The 23,152-nt window shown below is 61.1% G+C and overlaps 1 protein-coding gene across 4 annotated transcripts; it reads right to left on the reverse strand.

Annotated features, from left to right (window-relative positions):
* Window positions 1-501: 501 nt before the first annotated feature.
* Csnk1g2 (casein kinase 1 gamma 2) lies at window positions 502-22,792 on the reverse strand. 4 transcript variants are annotated; one of them, XM_046444264.2, is made up of 12 exons: window positions 22,661-22,790; window positions 8,109-8,559; window positions 3,404-3,444; window positions 3,243-3,312; window positions 3,014-3,162; window positions 2,712-2,946; window positions 2,562-2,647; window positions 2,394-2,478; window positions 2,150-2,298; window positions 1,838-1,921; window positions 1,649-1,755; window positions 502-1,549 (listed from the first exon to the last, which is right to left on the reverse strand). In XM_046444264.2, exons 2-12 carry the CDS (start codon window positions 8,293-8,295, stop codon window positions 1,495-1,497), a joined length of 1,248 nt encoding a protein of 415 aa, XP_046300220.1. In that variant the 5' UTR covers window positions 8,296-8,559; window positions 22,661-22,790; the 3' UTR covers window positions 502-1,494. The 4 variants fall into 4 exon arrangements, with proteins under 4 accessions (XP_046300220.1, XP_046300221.1, XP_058435223.1 ...); XM_046444265.2 differs by lacking the exon at window positions 22,661-22,790 and adding an exon at window positions 4,286-4,829 and having other exon boundaries at window positions 8,109-8,246; XM_058579240.1 differs by lacking the exon at window positions 1,838-1,921 and having other exon boundaries at window positions 22,661-22,791.
* Between the last annotated feature and the right edge of the window lie 360 nt (window positions 22,793-23,152).

Below are 23,152 nucleotides of genomic sequence, written 5' to 3' on the forward strand. Positions count from 1 at the left end.
CTTACTTTCCTCAGGGCCCATTCCACGGGGAGACTCCGGTCCGCTTCCTGGGAAGTACCCTGGGACGACAGTGTCAAGTCCGTGCGCCCCCTCTGCGCCCAGGGAGGTCCTCCTCTTCTGGCGTTCTCCAGTCTTGCTTCCTCCCTGGGCCGGGGCTCTCCCCACCCGCGGGAAGCGGGCGGAGAAGGGCAGGAGGCTGGGACCCGCGTTGGGGTCGGCCTGCTGCGGGCGGAGGGCCGCTGCCCGCCTCTGGCCCGAGGAGAGGGCTCTGGGCTCCACTGTCGCCAAGGGGAGGCGCTGCCTGGCTCCGTCCGCTGCGCGGGTGCTGCGTCCCCCAACATGCGGGCCGGCAGGGACCTCCTGGTCTCCGACCTGAGACGTGCACCTGGAGACCCGTTTGTGGCTCTCCCGGCCCCTCGCGTCGGCTCGATTCCTGCTTCGTGCTCCCGTCTGCAAACTCTCCTGGCCCTCCCTTGGAAATACCAGGCCGGCACCCAGGAGTGGTTTCGTTTTTCTTTTATTTTTTAAAAAAGCCCCTAAATTCTATGGCTTCAAGGAAGCGTCAGAGAAACGTAAATGCCATTTCTGTACACTTTGTAAAGCAAGTACTACTCTCCACCACCGCTGGGGAGGCCCCGGCGCCTCCGCCCACCCCCGCAGCCTCCAGGCGCCCCTACCACATCCTGGTGTGGGGCGGGGGCTTTAAGGCGTGGTCTCCCGCGGCGGTGCCCCTGCAGAGGCCGGGAGACCAGGAGCCGCAGCCGGCAGGCAGCAGGGGCCCGGCAGCCCCTGCGCCAGAGTGGGGACAGAGGCCGCACACCCTCGGGGTCCTAGGCGCCTGGGCACAACCTCCGGGAGCACGTGCGCCCACCCGGTGCAGGCCGGGCTGGAAAAGGCTGCCGCGCCCTGGCGCCAGAGCTTTGGTGCAGCATTTTGGTTGGGGGGCTGGCTTCAGCTGCAGCCCCGCCCCCACCTTCCCCTTTGGTTTGGGGGAGGCCCGGGGGGGGGGGCCTCACCCAGACAGCAACGCCTGGGCCCCCTCCTAGGTGGCCTGACAAGATGACCCAAAGTGCCCCTCCCAGGCTGGGCCTGCCCCCCCTCGAGAAAACGGGCTTTGGATCGAGGGAGACAAGCTGGGCTTTATGAGGCTAACGAGTGGCCTGGGGGCCTCCAGGGTCACGCGACTCATCACCACGGAGACGGGAAGGGCTGGGGCAGGGCAGGCCTCTGCTCCGTTTTCCTTGTTTCCTTGTTTTAAATAGTTAATGCTCTCGAAGGGGAGGACTAGACACAGCTGCAGACATTTCGGCCGAAGTCTTAAGTGAAGGAAGTGACCCCACGTCCTGGGGGTGGGGGCCTGCGGTCCACGCGCCCCGCAGTCTGCCTGGGCTTTCGGTGGGGCTCTGGCCCCAGACACCGTGGAGAGCCGCGGGCCTCCTGGACAAGCTCAGCCAGAGGCTGCGCGCAGTAGGTGCAGGCGCTGCAGGCACCCGGTCACTTGTGTCGCTGCAGAGATTTTCTCTTCCTCCTCTTGAAGAAACAGCAGCACCTGTGGGACAACACGAACGAGGTAGGGAGGTACCAGGCCGGCAGTCCATACACACTCTGCCCAGGTGCCCCCTCCCTAGAGATCCGCCCCAAAGCTCACTTGGTATCATCTGTCACTTCCACCTCGGCGGGGGCTGTGATTGGGGCATTGGAGTGACCGGCTGTGGGGTCATCTGCATTCAGCTCTCCATTGGTGGAGTTCAGCGCCTGGGTGGGCGGGGGCAGTGGGGGAGTCATGCCAGACGCCTGGCACCTCCCTGGGATGTAGGGGGCCCCGGGCCACCCTCACCTGGTTTTTGTTGTGTGGCTGGGCTTTGTCCCGGTGCTGCGGCTGGGTAGGCAGGTCGGTGTGGACGGTGCCAATGGGTGTTGGCTGCGGGAGCGGGTGTCAGGATAGCCCGGGAGGCCCGACTCTGACGCCCTAGGATGGGGTTCTGACCCACTACCCCTGCACACAGGTGTACCCCAGCGCGAAGGGCCGAAGCCCCCCTCCTGCAGGGGGCTTCACAGCCCACCGCCCAGCATCACCTACTAGGGACTTCCTGGCCGGCCACCCACCTCACCTACTAGGGACTCTGGCCCACTGCCCAGTGTCACCTACCAGGGGCTTGCCGGCCCAGTCGTACTCGTAGTCGAACACGAAGCCGCTGCGGTCGAAGAGGTCGGAGAAGAGCTTACGCAGGTAGTCATAATCGGGCTTCTCAAAGAAGTCCAGGCGCCGCACGTAGCGCAGGTACGTGGCCATCTCCTCTGCAGGGAGAGGACACCAGCTGGGAATGAAGGAGAGGGCGGGGACAGGGGCAGGACGGGGGCTGGTGGAGGTGCGGCAGGGGCGGGCCTCTCACCTGGAAAGCTCTCGCACAGCACCTCGATGGGTGTGGCCCTCTTGGTGTCCCCGATCTTCTGGTACCGCTCCTTGAGCGTGTCGGCCTGCGGGTCCCACGGTCAGTGACCACGCCCCTCCGCACCCACGCCCCTCCCCTCCCCTCCCCCGACCCGCACCGCCCACCTACCTTGAGCCCCTGCCAGGGCAGGCTGCCGCGCAGGAAGTACATGAACATGTGGCCCAGCGCCTCCAGGTCGTCGCGGCGGCTCTGCTCTGCGGGGGACAGCAGGCTCAGCGCGGCCCGCGCGCCCGCCCCCCGCCCGCGCGCGCAGCTCACCCTTGCCCAGGTGCGTGTTGATGCTCATGTAGCGCGCCGTGCCCGTCAGGCTCTTGTGCTCGCGGTACGGGATGTGCTTCTTGGTCTCGGGGTCGATGTACTCCTTGGCCAGCCCGAAGTCGATGATGTGGATGACGTGCTGCCGCTTGGTCCCCGGGCGCCCCACCAGGAAGTTCTCGGGCTTCACGTCCCGGTAGATGAGGCTCTTGGTGTGCACGTACTCCATGCGCGTGATCTGCGGGGGCCGAGCCTCAGCGCGGGCCCCGGCCCCGCCCCCCCCGCCGCCCGGCCCGCCCCCGCACCAGCTGGATGGCGATCATGAGCACCGTCTTGAGCGTGAAGGTGCGGTCGCACAGGTCGAACAGGTCCTCCAGGCTGGGCCCCAGCAGCTCCAGCACCATGGCGTTGTACTTCCCGCACGGGCCGAAGTAGTAGACCTGAGGGATGCCCTCTGCGGAGGGGACAGCGTGCTAAGCTGGCCGCCGGCCGCCCCCTGCCCCGCGCCCCCCCCACCCAGGGCCTGCCCCCTACCTGCGGCGCTGAGCTGTTTATAGAACCGGTACTCCAGGTGCAGCTGCGGGGCCCGGGACTTGATGGGCTCCTGGGGAAGACGCAGACGTTACCCCTCCGAGCCTGCCCGGCGCCCTGGGACCCTGTGGGCCTGGCTGGGAGGATAGGAAGGAAGGACTCACCAGTTTGATAGCCACGTACTCATTTGTATAGAGGTTCTTTCCTGTGGGGACAAAAGGCCATCAGGGCAGCAGGGCCAGGAGCACCTCCTGACCTGGCAGGGCCCTGTCTTCCCCACCCTACACGTAGCCCCTACGTACCCTGAAGCCGGTCCATACCCCATCTCCGTTCACCGGAGGCCCCAGGGAGGCAGCCCACTAAGTCTGACCAGCACCCCGGGGCAGGAACCTTGCACCCCAGGCTGGTTAGGGCAGAGTCCCTCCCCCCACACGAGGCCCTTCAGGCTTCCATCCCGAAAACGGCAAAATACACTGCAGCCTGTCCTAACAGTTTGGGCTTTCACTGCCAAATGGACAGGAAGGTGTTCACTAAGCCTGCCCTAGCCCTGAACCCCGTGAGGGCAGTGTGGCCCCAACTTGGTGACTTAGTCTAGCTCTAGGCAGCAGCCGGCCCCAGGTGGGCATCTACTGCATGAGCAGACTCCCACCCCACCCCCTCAGGCAGAGCTGCCCCTGCACCCTGGTGTGTTCACCTCGCAGCACACACACCACTGCCCACCTACACGTGTCAGTGTGGAAGGCCACCCCCAGCAGCCCTGTCCTGCCCTGGCTCTGACCACAAGGCCACATGCTATGTCAACGACTGGGGCCCTCCTCCTGCCCTGGTCCTGCTGCAGGAGAGGCCTCCAGGTGCCCTCCACCCACTGTAGCTGAGTGGCCTAGGTGCTTGAGACAGCAGCCATGGGAACCCTGATGAGGCGGACAGCACACAGGCCAGGTGGCCGAGACCACAGATGGCCACACTCTGCCCTGTGCCTGCAGCCAGTTGCAGTGGCTCCCCTGGCTTTGGTGTGTTCCTTGGCCATGCTGGCCACTCAGTCTTACCAGTGTCTCCAGTGGCCTGCAAGTAGGAGCCTGCAGGATGTGGGCATGAGCGACTGCCTGCGGTGAGCAAGCTCCTCTCCACTACTGCACACTGCCCCTGGCCTGGCCCCCAGTTCTGGGAACAAATGGGGCTGTCCATCAGCATAGTTCCAAACATGCCAAAAACGTGAGGAGAGCACAGGAGGCGGCCTGCAGGCCCACACCACCCAGGGGGACTCCAGGAAGAAGGGCTCTCAAGAGGCAGCCGGGCGGCACCAGGCCGCAAGTTCGGGGTGTGCACCCGCTTTCTGCTATGGTCACCCACTTGGGGTACGCATGCGTGGTTTCCAATTTGGGACCCTCCTGAGAACTGGTGCTGCCAGGGATGCTGGTGGCCTGGCCTCTGCGGGGCCAGGTGGAGTGTGCCGCCGCACCCTGCCCCTCACTGAGCGCCGGCCGTTCTGGGTGCCCTCTGTTCAGGTCTTCTGCCCCGTTTCCACTGGGTGGTCTTCCTTCGTATCATGCGGTTGTGGTTCCTGTGATTCTTGTCTCTCGGTTCTGGAGGCTGAACACAGGGTGCTCTACCACTGAGCCACATCCCCAGACATCCTTATTTTCTATACTGGGGCAGGGTCTTGCTGGCCAGGAACTGTGATGCCTTAGCCTCCCAGGTGCGGGGAGGACAGGAGGGGCCTCTGCATCTGGCAGCCAGTGCTGTCAACGGGTGCTCTGCAAACACCTCCTCACAGTCCCATGTGCCTGCTTAGCGAACGCTCTTAGCGTGGCCTCGGCCTAGCTCCGAGGACATCTCTTAGTTGTCGGCGGTGATTTTCTTCCTGTACTCTGTTGGAGAAGCCTTCAGCTGCCCTGGCCTTCTGACTGCATATCTGGGAGCATGAGAGTCCAAGGGCTTGGAGGTGGCCTGGGCTTGAGAGGGGCATGTACACAGGCGTCTGAGGTCTCTGTGGACCTGTGACCCCAAGGGGTTCTCTGAGGGCTCCTGTGAGGGCCCTTGCCACACATGCAGAAGGTAGGAGACTTCCAGGCCTGACACAGTACAGCTCCCAGGGACCCTGGGCCAAAGAAAGACTCCAAGGCCACACAGGCTGAAGGACCCTAGGGCGTAACCACTGAAAACAGACACCTCCCCAGACTCCCTGAGGCCCTGCTGAGACTCCAAGTCCAGAGCCCACGCCCCATGGAGGGGGGGTAGTAGACCCGATGTGTCACCAGTCCCAAGCCTGCAAGACACCAGAGTCCCTGGGCCAGCTTCAGGGGCCAGACCAGCACCACAGAGCTTCGCCAAACCCCTGAGCAGGAGGAGCGAGACGCAGCCAGAGCAGGGAAGGAGTGAAAGGTGCCACAGATGGGGGCCCTTAACAGCGCTGTGGCTTGGACATGCCCCTGGAACCCCAGACTCAAGTGCGGAGACTTGACCTCCAGGGCAGGGGGTGTGGCAGGGGTGTTTGGCCCACAGCACCCTCAGGGAGGGAGGTCTCCTGGAGGGTGACTGCAGCCTCACTCAGGCCCGGCCTCTTGGCCATGGAAGGACAGGAGGCCCCTGCCCGTGGATCTCCAGCCTGCAGAACAGTCAGCCCATAGGCTGCTGTTCATTATGAAAGGCCTCATCTGGGATCCTGTGCCGAAGCCCAGAGCAGATTAAATTAGCCACTGCAAACAAGTTCAAGGAGGCTGGGCGCCGTGACCTCGCCTGTCATCCCAGGACTTGGGGCTGAGGCAGGAGGATCACAAGTTCCAGGCCAGCCTGGGCAACTTAGGGAGGTCTCTCTCAGAATAAAACTAAAACGGTGGCGGACATGGCTCAGAAGCAGGGCCCGAGTTCAATCCCCAGGACCAAAAAAAAAAGTAAATAGCATTTTTTGGTTCTTTGCTCATGCTAAGCCCATGCACTCAAAATTCTAAAACAACTGACACCTCAAAACAGTGGGAGACGGTGTGTGGAGGACCCAGCGTGGAGGGTATGTGTGGTGCTGCCTGTGGGAACCCCACGTGGGAGACCGCTGTGCAGACAGACCTCAGGGTTTCTCCTCAGCACACAGACTCCACGACCAGGGAGGACAGCTGCGCCCCCCACAGCCCAGCCAGGGAAATGCCACACATCTCTAGCAGGAAGTGAAGGATGCAACGTGCTGCTCTCCGCAAGCAGGTGGCCTTACAGCTGTGCCGAGTGACGGCTGACAAACAGCCCTGTCACTCAGAAACACACTGCACCACGGGGCAACGCCCGTCACCCAGCTGCTCAGGAGGCCGAGGCAGGAGGACGGCAAGTTCCAGGCCAACCTGGCAACATGGAGAGGCCCTGTCTCAAAAATAATAAAAATAAAAGTAAGGGCTGGGGCTGAGTGGCAGAGCGCTTGCCTAGCACACACGAGGCCGAGGCCACGGGTTCCGTCCCCAGCATCACATAAATAAACAAGTAAAATAAAGGTATTATGTCCATCTACAATAAAAGTTAAAAACAAAACAAAAAAGTGAAATACGCTGAACCAAAGAAGGTGGACAGGAAGAGCCCACACTGCGATTTTAAAACCTCGGTAAAAGAAAAGCCCCCCCAGCCCCCACGGCACCAGCTTCTGGGCTCCCTGCCCAAGGACAGAACCCATACAGCCACCTGGGTCCCCAGAGGTGTAAGAGGCCAGCCTGGGCTGTCCAGGGACTGCTGTGTGTGCGTGCGTGCGTGTGCGCATGTAAGCACACTAGTGTGTGTCTGTGTGAGGGTGTGCGCATGCTCACACCTGGGTCTCGCAGTCCCGGCAGGTGGGACTCCACCTGCTACTGAAGACCCGGAGCCTGGCTATAGGCAGGAGGCTCCGGGGCCAGTGGCTTCTGCAGAGCTGAGCAGGCTAGGGGCAGGGCCACTGCCTGCTGAAGAGAATGCAGGGAAACACTGCCCTCCTCAGGAGGGAGGAGGGGCTGCCCAAGTGCACAAAGCAGATTATGGACCTGGCGTTGGCCACGCACTCGTCAGCCTGACCAATTCCCTGAAGCCCACATCAGTCCCTCGAGAGGGGAACTGTCATCCACCCCATCAACAGGTGAGGAACCTGAGGTGGAAGAGGGGATCACAGACCCCAACACACAGGAAAGGGACAAGTGGGGCCTGGGGTGTCCACCACCCGTGTCCTGGGCCCCAGGCAGTTGCCACAAAGGTGCTGTTAAGTCAATGTCCACTGCTCTGACAACCTGGGGCTCTGATGAGGCCCAACCTGCATGGGGCGCACACAAGGCAGGTCCTGCTGCCACCCTGTCCCTATCTGTCCTTCTGCCTGTCCCTGCTCCCTCTAAGTGACCCTGATTCCTGTTATGACATAACATTCCTGTTATGTGGGGTGGAGCTCCCAAGGGTGTGGTGCTGACCACCAGGGCCCCCAAGGGAAGGCACCCCCGGCCAGGGAGGGGCCTGACCCTGGGCTCCCAGTGCGTGCCCCTGGGACCCGGCTATGCCAGGTGAGGTCTGAACGTGGAACAGCACGGGCCCTGATGCGGAGTGTGGCCAGAGCTCTCCTGAGCTGACAACCGAGCAAAGCTGGGCCTGCAAAGTGGAGAGGCCTTTGTCCAGCTCAGAACCTGGGCTGGGCTGGGGTGGGGAGTGACCACTTTAAAGAGCATGGCTTGGCCTCTTTCCCCACTGTTGTGAGCCCCTCCCTGTGACAACACCACCCCCAGGAGGGAGAGTGGGGCCCAGGCTCTCTGCTCCCCAAGCCCACTCCAAGGTGAGAGGCTGACCCCCATTTATGATCCACAGCAGCTCAAGGGGTGTTGGCCACCACGGCGGCGGCCTTGCCGCACCGACTTCCCCAGCTGCTGCCGGCGGGCGGCTCACCTAGGCGAAGCTCCCCGAAGTTGCCACAGCCTATCTTCTTGCCAACGCGGAAGTTGGGGCCCACCATCAGGACCCCTGAACTGGTCCCCGAGCTCCGGACGCCATGGCTGCTCCGGCCCGCGCCGGTCTTGGACATTCTCCGGCCCTCCTCCAGCTCCCCTTTCCCTCCTTTCTTGTCAAGATCCATCAGTTTGTGGTACCCTGGCCTCTCCACGGTGACTCTGCTGCGTGCAAAGCCCGTCTGTGAACCAGAGGTCTCCGCTCTGTGTTAACACGCCATGGGCCCAGCGGCGTGGGCGGGGCGGCCTGCGGCTCCCGGCAGGGGAGCTAGTGAGAGGAGGGCGCTCCGGTGGGCCCTGCCGTGGTGCTCATCTCCCGGGCCTCAGGGTCACGTAGGGGGAGAGGCATGCTGCTGGCAAGGTCCCTCGGCCTCAGATCTCGTGGCGCCCAGCTGCAGAGAGAGAGAGGCACAGGTCAGGAAGCCAGGAGGACCAGGGCAGAGCACTGTGGGCCCCCCAGGGGGGTGGAGGCAGTGAGCAGGGTGACTGAGGACAGCACCCAGAGGGGCCCCAAGTAGCGGGTGTTCTGGAAGGATCTCTGGAGGTCTGAGCGGGACAAGTGACATCCCTGCCCCAGACCCTGGGAAGCCCTTGTATGCACCCACCCCCCACCAGAGACACTGATGATGGGATCAGAGGCACAGCGAAGTTGGTGGGATGGCCAAGAGGAAGCCTGGGAGTTGTCAGGGGACACTGGAGTGGCTGGGCCCATGCTGAAAACCACGTGGCCAGGAGGCTGCTGGCAATCGGCAGGTGGCCAAGGCCCTGGAAGGCTGAGCCAGGAAGAGGTCTCCAAACCAGAGCAGAGGGCCAACCCTCCAGCTCATCTCTTGGCCAGGGAGAGGAAGAGGGCACACGACAGAGGACAGCAGACAGCATCCCGGGCAGAGGCGTGGCCTCACTGCCTGACTTCAGCTGGCATCCCTGGATGGCTGGCGACACTGGGGAGGAGGGGCAGGCCTGGGAAGGGCAATGGCTTCCCGCGGCCCAGGTAGCCCTGGCAGCTGCACTACTCCGGTGAGAAGGCAGCGGGCGCTCGGCTGGCCAGGGTGGGGAGGGTGCGCCGCTCGGACACCTGGTCCTCCAGAACTGCCCTTTGACCTCCCCTTTCACTCAGGCCTAGCACCAAGGCCTTCCTAGCCAGGTTCCAGGTCTTGCCCTCCTATCCAGCGTCCAGCTGCTCCCAGCAGGGGCCTCTGACCTCCCCACAGCACAGGGAGGCCCGAGTCGGATCCCTAGCGCTAACACCACCACTCACCAAACTTGTCCGCTGCTAGAGGCCGCACCCCTGAAGCAGGCTGGTGCCTGCCTGCTCTGGCCTCTGTGCCCGGGCTCACTCCTGCCTGGTTGTCCTGTCTCTGGCCCACTTGGCAGTTAGGGTCAGGCCGAGATGCAGGGCTGAGGGGGGCCGGAGGAGGACCGGTGGGCACTAGGGCACTTGCAGGCCATACCTGCACAGGCGCACTCACTCAGCCCTGACACAGCTGGCCTGCACATGAGGGGGGGCCCACCCAGGACCCAAGGACACTCCTGGGGGTCAGCAGGTGATAAAGGGGCCACGCAGGTAGGTGTGACAAGGCTAATAACCCTGCCGCCCCACCTTGGGGCCTCACAGCCCCCGGAGCTGTCCACATTAAAGGGCCTGCCAGCTGCAGGTGGACCAAAGGTTCAGGAGCCACTTCTGGGTCGCAGATGGGGACCCGAGATGATATGGTCACAGGGACATGACGACACAGGGTAGTCTCAGGGTAGGTGCAGCCGTGAGGCCTCCTCAGAGGGCCACACTGCCTAACCCAAATGGCACCTCAAAGCTGCCCCACCCTAGTGTCAGAACAGTCCTGGGGGCAAGTGCAAGGGCCAGTGTTGGAAGGAGGCTGGTGTCACTCCCAGTTCCTGCCCAGCAGGGCAAGAAAGGGCTGCAGTCAGGGTCCCTGAAAACCTGGCCTGGGTCCTAGGAAAAGTGCTCCGGGCACAGGAACCAGAGAGCTAGTGCGCCCAGGCTGCTCCTTGGCCCACACCTGGACGGAGCCCCAGGCAAGTAAGTGCTCCCCCGCCACACACCCCACCACTCCCCGCCCACCACTCCCCGTCCAGTCCTGCACGTCTGTGTTGGCTATTGACTTCAGGCAGCGCAGCCCACCAGGACCTCTCGCTAGGGTGGCCCATTCTTGGGGGACTGCTATTGACACTCCAGGTGGTCAACAGGGAACCAAAGTGGGGGACCATGCACAGCACCAGCTCTCTGGATGCTGCTGCCATCACCTGGCTGTCACCATAGGGCACAGCAGCAGCATCTGAAGAACATGTTACTGGGCCCCTGAGAGCAGAAGCAGGTCGGGTCAAGAGGGGAAGGGTCACCTCTCTAGGGCCAAGGGCCTCCCAAAGGCAAATCCCACAGGTCGGGGCTGTACCCAAGAATTGTCACCCAGCCTTAGTTGGCAGCCCAGCCCAGGGGAAGTCAGGGTGCCTAGGCTTGGAGGGCAGCAGCCTTCACTGTGGCCCTCAGGGTTTGACGCACAACCCTGAACAGGACTGCCACCTCCCAGATGGTCCTGATCGCACCAGCCACTGTGTGGGCCCAAGGGCCGTGCTCACTCCTGCTCAGCCCAGGCTGCCACCACTCAAGCCCGCATGTCTATGGCTTCCTTTCCCCACCAGGGAACCGGCCACTCCTTGTCCAGCTGAAGGGCAGATACAAGCCCTTGCATTCAGTGCCACTGAAGCCACACGTCAGCCACACACACTGCCCTTGGGCAGCCACAGGGGCTGGAGAGACGCCTGAGAACCACCCAGGACCCCAGGTGGGTTCCCCGCTGGGAAGGGGACATGGAGCTTCAGCAGGCGGCCACCAGCCTCCAGGACTGCGGGCACTCGGCTGCCCTGCCCTGGCCGCCCCTCCAGGACAGCTTCCTTCTGTGGCATCTGAGTGGAGAGACGCAGGAGGACACAGAGCAGTGTCCTGGGGCTGTGCTTGGGATGACACTCACATCTCAGATCACACCACACAACCTCGGCTGACCAGTACCGAGGCCAGACGGAGAAGCAGGCCCTGGTCCTGGCCGATGTCACACAGCAGGAAGTCCGGCCTCCAGCTGTGAGGGTGGCTTCAGCTCAGGCCCTGCTGAGTCAGGCAGTGGGTCAGCATGGCACACAGGTGTGGGCTGGAAACAGCCGCTGGCTGGCTGGGGACGCAGGACACAGCAAGACCAGCACACGCTGAGAGTCAGTGGTATGCAGAATGCCCAGATCCATCACTTTATTATAATCTGTAAACTGTGCCACGGAATTCACATGAACCATCATTCCTACATCCTGTCTCTGCAAACTTCCGTCCTGGACTCTCCTGTCACGGGGTCACACACTGCGGCCTTGTGTGTCTGGCTCTCACTGAGGTCCCTCCACACTGCAGTTGTCACCACGCTTCTGCACGTGGATGGGCATGCTGTGTCCCTTCGTCCATCATGGATGCCTGGGCTGTCTGGGTTGTCACCTGTGGAGCTCCAGGGCCGTGTGGAGACTCTCGGAGGTCTCTAGAAGCAGTACCCCACCTTCCCACAGCTGCACTGTTGCCCACTCCCACCAGCTCAGGCCCCTGTGCACGCTCCCAGGTGCTGTGCTGCTCCACGGTGGCCACAGCCCTCTTGGTGGTAGGGGAGAGCTGCAGAAGGCTCGCTGACCCAGTGTGCACGGCTCTGCAACTTCTCCCCAGACCACACGGGGCAGTCAGCAGCAGGGTGCAGATGAATGGCCATACCTGAGCAAATGGTAAGGATGGGCCACCCCCGCCCTGCTCGGCGCTCCTCACTGCCCCCGCCTGCAGGACTGAGACGACTGGTGAGGTCTCCAACCTTCCTAGCTGTCCAAACTGAGCCCTCCTGGACACCAGTACAGGGTCTCCCAGTAGGCCTGCGTCCTCTCCCCTCTGGAGCTCTCTCACCCCGAGTGGGGACCTGGTACCACAGGGGACACCCAGTACATGGAGACGGGAGGCCAGTTCTCAGCAGCAACACCTCCAGACATCACTGGCTAATGCTGGAGCCTCCTGGCAGGACTGTGCTGTCATCCAGAGCAGACCCACAGCGGTGGAACCACCAGCAGGGACTTCCTGGGGAAACACAGGGGTGGCAGGATGATGCCCAGAGGGCTCCTTACCAGAGCTACTTCAGAAGAAAGCATGCTCTGCACCCCAGGCCAACAGGATGCCCTAGAAGCTAGCTCACCTGGCACCTCAGGGGAAGGACAGCAGCTTCAGGCTGGGCCAGGCCCACATCCTGACCTGGGGGAGCCACGCCCGCCTGCAGCCTTCACTCACAGGGCTGGCCCTGTTCCAGTCTGCCCTTCTGCTGTGGGTGCCTTGCTGCCAAGCAGACAGGCGTGGAGGTGGCAAGGTAGATGCTGCTGCACTGGGGGGAACCTCATGGCAATGGCCAGGGCACAGCCACACCCAGTGCAGAGGGGAAAGGGATGGGCACCAAAGAGGCTCTGCTGGGAACTCCCATGCTTGTTGAAGGCCTCCCAACATGGAAAACTGCCGCCACCAGCCAGGCCCTGGCTCTTGCCCTCCCAGCAGGCAGCTGCTCCGCCTGTTGTCCATTGCCGGAGTCCACCAGACCCTTCCTGGCTGTCAGGGCTGTGACACTGGGGGTGGCTGCTGCATGCCTAAGGCTGCTCCTGGTGAGCTTAGACATGTCCATTCCGGACCAAGGCCTTCTCTGGAACACAACTCTGGACAAAGGAATGTGAACTGAATTCCAGGGAAGAGATAGGAACCCAGAAAACAGGCTCATGAGGGAGGCAGGAACATCGCTGGCTGTCACAGGACCTGCAGGGCCAGTGCTCACAGGGCAGGACAAGGCACAGAAGGAAGCCTGGCTTGCTAGGCGAGCGGGAAGACGAGGTACTGGGAGCAGAGAGCTCCAGAGGACCAGTGCCCGTGGGGCAGGCCCGACCTCAGGAACCTGGTGGTGAGACAGTGTGGACGGTTCGGCCCAGAGGAGCCTAGGCCTCGGTGGGACCCTGAACCCCAGCTAGCAAGGAGGCACAGACTGGCTTGGTGACCACAGGGGGTTCTTCACAGGGTGTGTGGCAGTGCTTTGTGCTTTAGTTTTTCCTTACATTTAAAACTGCTCTTAAAAATTAAGGCTGTCAATCAAAAACAAGAAAAAGAAACTTGCAGAGCCCAACAGACTGCCCAGCGCCCTCCCTTTCACTTGGTTGGTGGATCAGTCCCCCAAGCCAGTCAGCCAAGTGTCCACACATCATCCACACAGGCCCCATCCTGCAGCGGTGAGAACAGGGCTGCCAAGGCCCATGAGCGTGCAGTCGCAGGGCCCGCATGTTCTGTTGACCGCACAGCCCGGCCTCCCATTCCTGGTGACCAGCACCCTATCAGAGTTCCACCAGGTGCCACGCCACGCAGAGCCAAGACCTCTCAGAGTAACAAAGACCACAGCTGCACCAAAACACTCAAACCTCCCCAGCATCCCTCAAAGTCGCCCAAGTACAGCACCTGAGGCCAGCAGGTGGGGACCCAGAGGTGGTGCAGCGGGGCCAGGTGATGGCAGCCCTGCACGCCAGGCTTGCAAGACTGGGGCTGTGCCCCGGGGACGACCTCCTGAAAAGGGCAAATGTTCACGCCACCGACAAGGCCACTCCTGGGGTACCGGCCCTCCTCCCCTTGATGGTGGCGGGCTGGGCAGCGCTCACAGGGAGAAGCTGACTCCAGGGAAAACAGAGCTCGGCACAGAGCAAGACATTCAGGCCCTGAAATCTGCATAGAAGCACCCAGGACACCACCCCAGGAGCTGTGCTTAGGAGGTGACAGCTCCTGGCCGACCCCAAGGCCCCTCCTAGGGAAGAAGCTGCCACCAGACTCAGGCCTCCTGGTAAATCCTGGCCCAGGCAGGGCTAAAGGGTGACGGTCACCCACCAGCAGCACAAGGTGTCAGCCTCTCCTGGACGCACTGACCCAGCAGGGCTACCTATGAGGGAGCCAGGCCTGGGAGTGTGGGTTACCTAGGACAGAAGAACAGGGGGACCCTAAGCCACTAGGCCCATCTTTGCCTGGGAGTGGGTTCTGGGGTGAACGGAAATGCCACCATTAGACCCAGCTGGGCTAAAGTGAAGCTAAAAATACCAAGGGGGAGGGTGGGTCACTAAGCCCTCTCCCTGCCCTAAAATCAAACTTTGCCTCAGCCTGAGCCAGGAGGCCCACAAAAGAGCTCTCCCCACGCAAGGCTTCCCCCAAGGGTGGAATTTCAGGGCACAGATTGGGGACAGCTTCTGCCCAATGGTCTGGCCTGGGCAGAGGACAGGGCCCAAGGTCAGCCTGTGATGCTCACTGCCCAGGCAGCTGACCAACAGCAGGGCAGAAATGGGGAGCCTACTTGACTGGACATGGCTCTGGGTGGGCGCATCCCCTCCCAGTCAAGGCCTGCCCAGGAGAGTTACCTGCCCTGTTCTTTTTGGGATTCTCCATCTTGCCAGGCCCAGGCCAGCTCCCCTGCTGGAGATACCAGGGGCCCCTTCTCTGCCTCCTCCACTCAGTGATGTCACAGTCCCTGGCTGACATCACCAGCACAGCTCCCAGTCCGGAGCCCGCACCTATGCAGGGGCACAGGCCAGGTAGGGTGTCACTGGGAGGGAGGGGAGACCTGGCTGCAGTCTGCATGCTGATCCCCAAAGAAAGTGGAGCCTTGTGACATGGGAGGGGAAGACGAGAGTCCACAGGAGAGAAACTGAACACCACGCACCCGTCCCAGCCCAGAGCTCACGCACTAGCGTCTCTGCCTGTGGGGCACTTGAAAACGTCTATAATAAAGACCAAAAAGAAAGAGGCCGAGCCAGGTGAGGGGGCAGGGCAAGGAGGGACGGCTGCATTCATGTCATGGGCCACAGGATGGGTCCATCCCTGCTCCTGCTGGTCACAGGCCCAACTCAGGAAGCTAGGGCCCCGGCTTCTGGGCCTGGCCTCTCCTCAACTCGTGGACTTCACCGTGGGCAGCACCCTCAGGCTGCAGGAGGCAGTGCTCTGGGGACCCATGGAATCCCGGCACAGAAAGTCTCAGATGACTCTGCCTCCCAGGAGGCCTTGGGCAAGGCCTGGGGACACCTGAGGTGTCAGAATGGGGAGCACCTGGCATGGAGTGGCAGAGGCCAAGGATGCTGCTCAGCACATGCAGTGTCCAGGACATCACCCAGAGAATAATCAGGCCCAGGGTCCGTAGTGCCCAGCAAGGACCACAGGCTCAGGAGAGGTCCACACTCCCCCAGGTGGCTACAATGTCATACAAAGGTCTGTGGGAAGACACAAGACATTGTCGCCTAGATACCACAGCACAAGCAGATGTAGTAATGGGCACACAAGGAGCCAGCTGCAAGAAGCCACCACTGGGGGCAGCCCAGCTCACTTCCTCTTGCGCTCTGTACTTCCCTCCACACAAGCCTGACCGACTTCCACGGAAGGAAACAATCCACAGAGCAAAGGTGACATCAAAAGCCATGGACAGGCTCTTATGGCAGATGGTGGCAATTAGGGAATACCTGTCCAGCCGGTCACAGGGGGAGAGCGTCCTGTGTCTCAGGGTAATAGTAAGTCAACTGGGGTGGCCAGACAAGTCCTGGCAGGGAAGGACCACCCCAGCCACAGTCCCCATGGGAGGAAACCCTGTGGTTGGGGAGATGAGGGGGTCCAGTTGAATCCTGGAAGCGTAACCACGAAGGGCTGCAAAAAGCTCTGCACTTTAAAAATAAAACAAAACAAAAAACCCATTAAACGTAGACTTTTAACGGGTGAATTATTTTTTAAATATTTTTTAGTTGTAGTTGGACAAAACACCTTTATTAATTTATTAATCTTGCGTGGTGCTGAGGATCGAACCGGGGCCTCGCAGTGCTAGGCGAGCGCCCACCGCTGAGCCAGCACCCACCCTGCACTGACGTTTTATATTTACTTTGTCTTCAGTGCTGTGACTGAACCCAGGGCCTCACACAACACCTCTGATACAACCGCAGGTTCACATTGACTTAAATTTCTTTTAGATTTTTTTTTTTAGTTGTAGATGGACACAATACCTTTATTTTATTTATTTTTATGTGGTGCTGAGGATCAAACCCAGTGCCTTACATGTGTTAGGCAAGTGCTCTACTGAGCTAGACTCTAGCCTATTTTTTTTTGTACTGGGGATTGAACCTGAGGGCACTCTACCACTGAGGTGCACCCCCAGCCCTTTTTGAGACAGGATCTGCTACACTGCCCAGGCTGGCCTGGAACTTGCCATCCTCCTGCTTCAGCCTCCCAAGGAGCGGGGATGACAGGTGTGGCCACCATGCCCACCGTGTGTTTTTTATAGACTGAAGTTTGAGGGAGTACCTGCCCTGGTAAAGACACCACCAGGCCCAGAGTGCAGAAGGATCTGGAGAACACCACATCAAGGTCAGGGCTTGTGGGGGCAGTGCACAGAGGGCCGGGTCCACAAGCTGGGCCTCTGTTTGGGAAAGTGGCTATGTGATGTATGGACTACGAATGAAACTGCTAAGAAACAGTGGGCACAGCACTGGCCAGTGCCCAGGGGCCAGCTGCACAGGCCAGGAAACTATGAGAACCTGTTGCCATGTAGGACCAGGGTCCTGCCTAAACCACTGGCTTTTACTGTGGGAGGGTGTATACATATTCCAGAGGAATGCAGAGGTGTGCGCTCACAGGAGGTACAAGACCTGGAGCTGGGGGTGCAGAGAGGAGTGGGCAGGGCTGTGGGAGCACTGGTAAGTCACCTACTAGCCCTGGCCCCCAGGGTGCAGCCCAGGGCTCCTGCTCCTAGCACGGCACACCCCTGACCTGGTCAGTGAGGTGCTGGGCTCACCTCACCTGTGCACAAATACCAGAGGCCCTCTCACAGTCCCAAGACCTTTTCTAGACCATTCTAGGGGCAATGAGGAGGGGTGCCCCAGCATCATCTGCCTCCAGGAACCCCCAGCCCTCCCGATCATAAGTAATCTGGGACCTGTTGGCTGGGGCTTCCTAATTCCCAGAGGCCTAGGTTAACTGCAAAAACTGAACTTCCAGAAGCCAGCTGCTTGTTCCCCTCCAGGAAGGCCAGACAGTTCTGACTGCCCCTCCTGGGGGGATGTCTGAGGTCACTAGGAGGGATGTGCCTGGCCCTACCCCTACATGGGCAACCCCCTCAAGGCCCTAGCTATATTCTCCCTCACACCAACAAAGGAACTCAAATGGCCAACCCAGGAGAACAAAGGAGATGTGTGCGAGCCTCTGTCACTCCCAGGATATGGGGAAGCACAAGCCCAGCATGCACCTACCAAGCTCAAGTCACCCAGAGAGCCCTCCTGGTAGGGCAGGGTCATGTGTGCAAACTGCCCTTGCCCAGGTATTCCACAGACCAATATGGCCACCATGGACCTAGGAACAGTCTTTTATGCACACCACTTCCCTCTCACCTGGGAACTGGGGGGATCAGACAAAAAAGGCAGAGGTCACTATGAGTCACACAAACATCCTGAAGCCACCTCAGAAATACGGTCCCCGAGGAAGGTGAGCCTCCTTCTACATGGCCTGCAGACTACGTCCTCATCTGGTTTCAAAGACAGAGGGGTTCTTCCTATGGATCTAAACTGGGCCATGGCATGTCTGAGTTCTGGGGAGCAGAGACTTCCAGCTAACTAGAGGTTTCGTTGAAACCCATTAGTTTTAAGCCGAATGGTATCAAGGTAAAATTATGAGCTACAATAAATCATCTACAGTATCAACTTCTGCTTTTCAGAGAATTGGACAGCCCTGAGGCCTTCCCCAAGCCCACCCTTGGACCCCACAGTAGGCCAGGGCAATGCAAGGTAGCCTCAGGTGGTGCCCACACTGCCCTGAGCCCTGGGGTCCACACACATACCTCCGGCACAGGGGCTGGGAAGCAGAGGCCCAGCCAGAGACGGGGAGACCCAAGATCCCCCCTGGGGACTCCTCTGCTCTGCAGGGGGCTCTGGGGCTTCTGGGCTTTAGGCAATAGCGTGTACCCCTCCAGATCGGGCACAACCAGACCTGCAACCTCTTTCTGAACCTCCATCAGGAGGCTCCTGGGTCACTCATCAGGTTCAGAGCAAGGTGTCCTTATATGGCACTAGCCAGTCAGGCAGCCCTCCATTCCTGCCCCACAGCCAGGGGCAGCCCAGCATGGCTCTTCTCTGGAGAGGGATGTGTGCCTTTGCCCCAAGAGGCCCTCGGAACACACAGGCTCTGCATCATGGCCCACACGCTCCTCAGCTGGACTCTTCACACGCCAAGAAGTGGCAGGCAGAGCCTGGCAGTTACTTACCAGGATGGGACCTAAAACGGCCAGCCATTCTGAGGGGTGCAAGCAGATGGGGGAAGCCTCAGGGAGGGTGCTGGGTTACTCTCTGATGGGGCCCTTTGAGTGTTCTGGGGGAGGCTAAGCAGGGCTGCACCTTGAACCCTGGGTCCAAACTGTGGCTAGTTCCTGTGTGTAAGGGCAACACTCAGGATGCTCAAGCGAGGAACAAGGTGCACTACTTACGCCTCCCTGAGATGACCCGGAAGCCTCCTGGGGGAACCCTCACCCCACGGCACAGCCCTGGGATGCTCTGTGGCCGTACCTGAGTGGGAAGTACAGGTGTCCTGCCGCTGGGCATTAATGGGCATAAGCAGCAATTTCCTTCTGGGCCTGAGGCACTGCTCTGGCCACACTGCCCCGCTCTCAGGCAGCCCCACTTGCAACAGGGACCTGGTACCTCAGAGACACACAAGAGCTCTCACAGGACCCCTGGGAAAGGGAGTGGCAAGCAGACCCTGAGCAAAAGAAAAAAGTGCTGGTGGAGCCTGGATCCCTAGCAATCCAGCCAGGCCTTGTTAGGAACAGCAAAGGACACAGAGCAGAGGAGACAGACTTGATGGTGGTGGACTCCCAGGCTCGGTTCTGACTGCCTGCTGCCCCACAGACTTCCTATGTCCTCCCTCTGTCCAGGATGGAGCCAGCTGGGGACAAGGTGTGGCAAAGCAAAGGAGTGTGGAGGTTGGCAAGACGCCAGCCTGTGGGACACACTGGGCCCCTCTCAGAGGTGATCGAGGACTCGGGGTCCCACCCACGCCAAGTGTCAGCAGTCAGAGAGGTCTCATCTGGAGACTGGGAAGCCAAAGGAGTTCGCGCTAACTGGCTGGCAGTCCCCTATTCAAACGCTCCAGGTACACCGGTCTGTTTCAGGAGCTCGTGAGTCCTGCTGGTGGCCACCAGTGCCTCACCGTGAAGTCCTAGCCTCAGCCCACTGAGCAGCTGTGCCCTAACTGGGTATACACAGATACAGAATGGGGTATGCTCCAAAGCCACAAAGCCAGGCCAGTTCCAGGACAGGGCCACCTGCACAGCCACAGTACCTGAACACAGGTAAGGTGGAGCTGGCACTACTGGCAGGAACAGGGAAGATGTCAAGAGGACAGGAGACGTGTCCTCGCTGCTCCACAGGACCAGCCCAGCCACCATCTGGACTCCCACGAAACACAGCCCTCCTTGCTTCCACGGGCACCGCAGGCGCTGGACCAGCCTCACCAGCCCCAGTCCTCCTCCACCCAAGCAGGAGGGCTAGGTCCCTCTGGAAGCAGGGTGCTGCGGTGCAGCTACCTCAGAACCAACACAGCACAAGTACCATGAGCCACTGTAACGAGAGTAGGCTGAGGGGACCCTCCCCACCACCAGACAACTGCCCTTTGAGCATGGAGATGTGTGTTTGCCGCCACAAGCCAGCACCAACAGTTACTCCACAAACATGACCTGGGACACTCACAGACCAGCTGGAAGAGGCTCTGCCAGCGCATCTGACGCCCAGCCCAGGAAAGCAGGCCACAACTGAGCATGAGTAGGGTCACTCTCAGTGCCCAGCGGGACACTACATAGGGCATGAGGCCCCAGCTAGGGCCCTGCCATCACCACAGCACTGCCCGGGTCTCCTGGGCCCAGGGCCTCCTTTGCATGGAGTCTCTCTGCTCTCCAGGTCAAGAGAAAGCCAACCAACCTGCTGATGCTGACCTGTCGAAGGTTACCAGGGGACTAGAGCCCACAGCAGGCCTGGTCACACAGATACTAAGATCCATCAGAACCCACAGCCTGGCCTCTCTGTCTGCCTTCTCCCCAACCACACCCACCACACAGCCTGTTAAGGCTGCCAGGGACTGTGAGCCCCTTGCAGAGGGAGAGGCTGCTGGCTGCTCCTGTGGGGTCTGGAGCAACTCTGTGGCACCCAAAAGGGACAACAAAGCCACATGTATGTTCCTCCATGGAAGCTCCCAGGGGAAATGCCAAATACCAGCATAGCTTCTGTCCCAACTATCTGGTGACAGAGCTGGCCAGGGCCCCAGGGCCTGTTTCTCAGATGGGCACCAGCCCACCTGTAAGTTCCCACGCTGCAAGTGGCTCCATGTCTGTCTGGCACACCACATACTTGCCCTGATCTCCAAATTAATGGCTGGCATGCTGGCTTCCCCAGAACTGGCATGAGCAGATAGGGAGACTTTCAATTTAAAAAAGCCTCACCTACTTCCTTTTGCAACCCAGAGGTAATTACCGTATAATTAAAAAGAAGGAAGAGAAGTAAAGTAAGAAGACACAGGAGTTGGTAACTCACACAAATATGTCTGCACAAAGCTCCGCACTGTCATCGACAGCACCGCAGCCGGCTGGCCTCCCAGACATGTCCAGAGCCTACAACAACAATTCATCCCTCATTTCCCAGAGGAACTAGGGTGATCAAACCAGTCAGAAGGCTGCCTGACATGCTGGCAGGTCCTGCTGCAAACACAGCATGTTCAAACCAGACCTGTGGCAGGATGACCACTGCAGACTCACTGGCCACCGTGGCGAGGAGGGGAACAGAGCCAGCTCCTCCTAGAGCTCACCCCACCTGCCCATTGGAAACTCAGCTGGCCTCTGAGCCCTAGATCTGGCCCTCCCCTGGGGCCCCCAGTTCCCCTGCAGGGGGCCCTCCCACACATGGCTCCTAAGAAGCACCAGAGCTCAGTGTACCCGGCTGAACACAACATCTGAGCCCAGGAGACCCAAAGCAGGCCTATGTGTGCCTGCACGGCGCTCTGGGTGCTGCCTGGGAAATTCATCAGTCAGCGCCACCCAGCCTTGGTGGAGACATAAGCAGAAAACAAAAACAAACTACCAGCCACAACCGCAAACTTCCCCCTTTCAAACCTGTGGGTCCTGTGCACGATCTGCACTCTCCCCAAGGCTCCTGGGGCAGGGCAGGGTGCCCAGCCCCTTATGAGAGGGCGAATTTTCCAAAGGTGGTTGGGTTTCCCCCTAGACTGGAGGGCCCTCCTATCTTCTCACTGGTCTCACACCCACAAGCTCCCAGAGCCTCTGTGCCAGAGACACCCAATGAGGACAGGGCCTGTCCCAGTGATGGGGAGGACCCCAGAAGTGGAAGGTCCAGTGGATGGGGGCTGAGACAGTGACCCAGGCCTGTACTCTATGGAGTAGAGAGAGAAAATGCTGGCCTCCACCTACACATACACACCCTCCAGGGCTGCTTCCTGCAAACAATGCCATCGGGAGGCCGCAGAATAAGAACCAGCTGCCCCAAAGCCGGTCTGGTCCTTAACATGTCTCTCCATCCCAACCTCAAAATCAAGAGTCTTCCCCCCAGAAAGTTGGGGCAGAAGGTCTAGGCAAGGATCCCAAGGGCCAGCTCAGACATCTCACCCCTCCCTCCCTGATCTGTGTGTTTCCGGAAAACAAAGCCAGTGGCCAGGGCGGAAGGCAGAGGACGCTGCCAGCCCAACTGGGAGTTCCCCAGCAGCACCCGCAACAGGTTCCCCCAACAGACCCCTTTTCTCGCACCAAATCCACGGGCTTTGCACCTCAAAAGCTTCAGGACCACACAGTGGAGGTGGGGCACAGGAGAAGAGGGAAGGACTGGGAGTGGAGAGGCATAAGGAGCCAGGCCCAGACATCAGGAGGCCATCGGACCATGTGGGCAGGGGGCCTCAGGACGAGCAGGAGGCTGAGGAACACCTATGGGTGGGCGGTGGGCTAGAATCTGGGGATCAAGAGAAGGGACAGATGGGTTGGGGACAGAAAGGATCAGTGGAGGCCAGCAGGATCTGGAGTGTGGGGGTCAACAGAGTAGGATCTGGAGTATGATGGACACGGACAGAGCCTGGAGGTCCAAAGCAAAAGGTCGGTGGGGTTGGGGTCCCGGGGTCCACAGCGCGAGGCCCGCGGACTGCAACACTTCCCCAGCGTGGAGGCGGGGTCCCAGGGCGAGGCGGGGGCCGGAGCTCACGGTCCGCGGGACCTCCGGCGAGAAAGCCGGGTCACTGGGGGTCACCAGGGTCCGGAGCTCGCCGTCGGCGGGTGTGGCACGGCGGGGTCCCCGGCGCGGGACAGGGCTCACGGGGGCCCCGAGCTGGGGAGGGGTTGTGGGGTCGCGTGGGGCGGATACCCGGGCGGCGGGCGCGCGCGTAGTTACCTGCGCTCCGCCTGGGGCCCGCGGGCGGCAGCGGCCGGCCTCAGCAGCGCGGCGTCCCCCGCTCCGGGCCCCGCGCGCGCTCACGGTCCGGCTCGGGCTCCGGCGCCCGTTCGGGCCCCCGCTCCGGCTCCCGCGCCGACGGGGCCGGCCTCGGCATGTTCGGCGGGAGGGCCGGGCTCGCCGCTCCGCCGCGCCCGCTCCGGGGCCCGCGCGCCTTACGCCGCCAGCGTCGGCCAGCGGGGGGCGGCGGCCTGAGCGCGCCACTGCGCAGACGCAGCTGGGGCGCGGGACGCGAGCGCCGCGCACGTCACAGCGTGGGGCGGGGCCGAGGCCTGTGGGGCGGTGGCGCGTCTCTTTGCGACAGCGCGGGTTTCCGCGCGACAGCCGCTGCGCTTTGCGGCAGCCCCGAGGCTGCTGGGCCTTCGTCCTCTGGGACGCCGGAGGCCCGCGGCCGCGGGGTCGTGCGCAAGCGAGGAAGGGGCCGAACGGATC

Source organism: Marmota monax, unplaced genomic scaffold (genome assembly GCF_021218885.2).
Source record: "Marmota monax isolate L192 unplaced genomic scaffold, Marmota_monax_Labrador192_F-V1.1 WCK01_AAM20220418_F8-fsc00102, whole genome shotgun sequence".
NCBI lineage: Eukaryota > Metazoa > Chordata > Mammalia > Rodentia > Sciuridae > Marmota > Marmota monax.

Excerpts from the sequence above, each read along its gene's own strand:
- Csnk1g2 (XM_046444264.2), bottom strand. The coding sequence starts at position 8,295 with ATGGATCTTGACAAGAAAGGAGGGAAAGGGGAGCTGGAGGAGGGCCGG. Across the intron at positions 3,313-3,403 it reads AGTACGTGGCTATCAAACTG|GAGCCCATCAAGTCCCGGGC; the intron begins GTGAGTCCTTCC and ends CGTCTTCCCCAG. Across the intron at positions 1,756-1,837 it reads AGCCACACAACAAAAACCAG|GCGCTGAACTCCACCAATGG; the intron begins GTGAGGGTGGCC and ends CCGCCCACCCAG.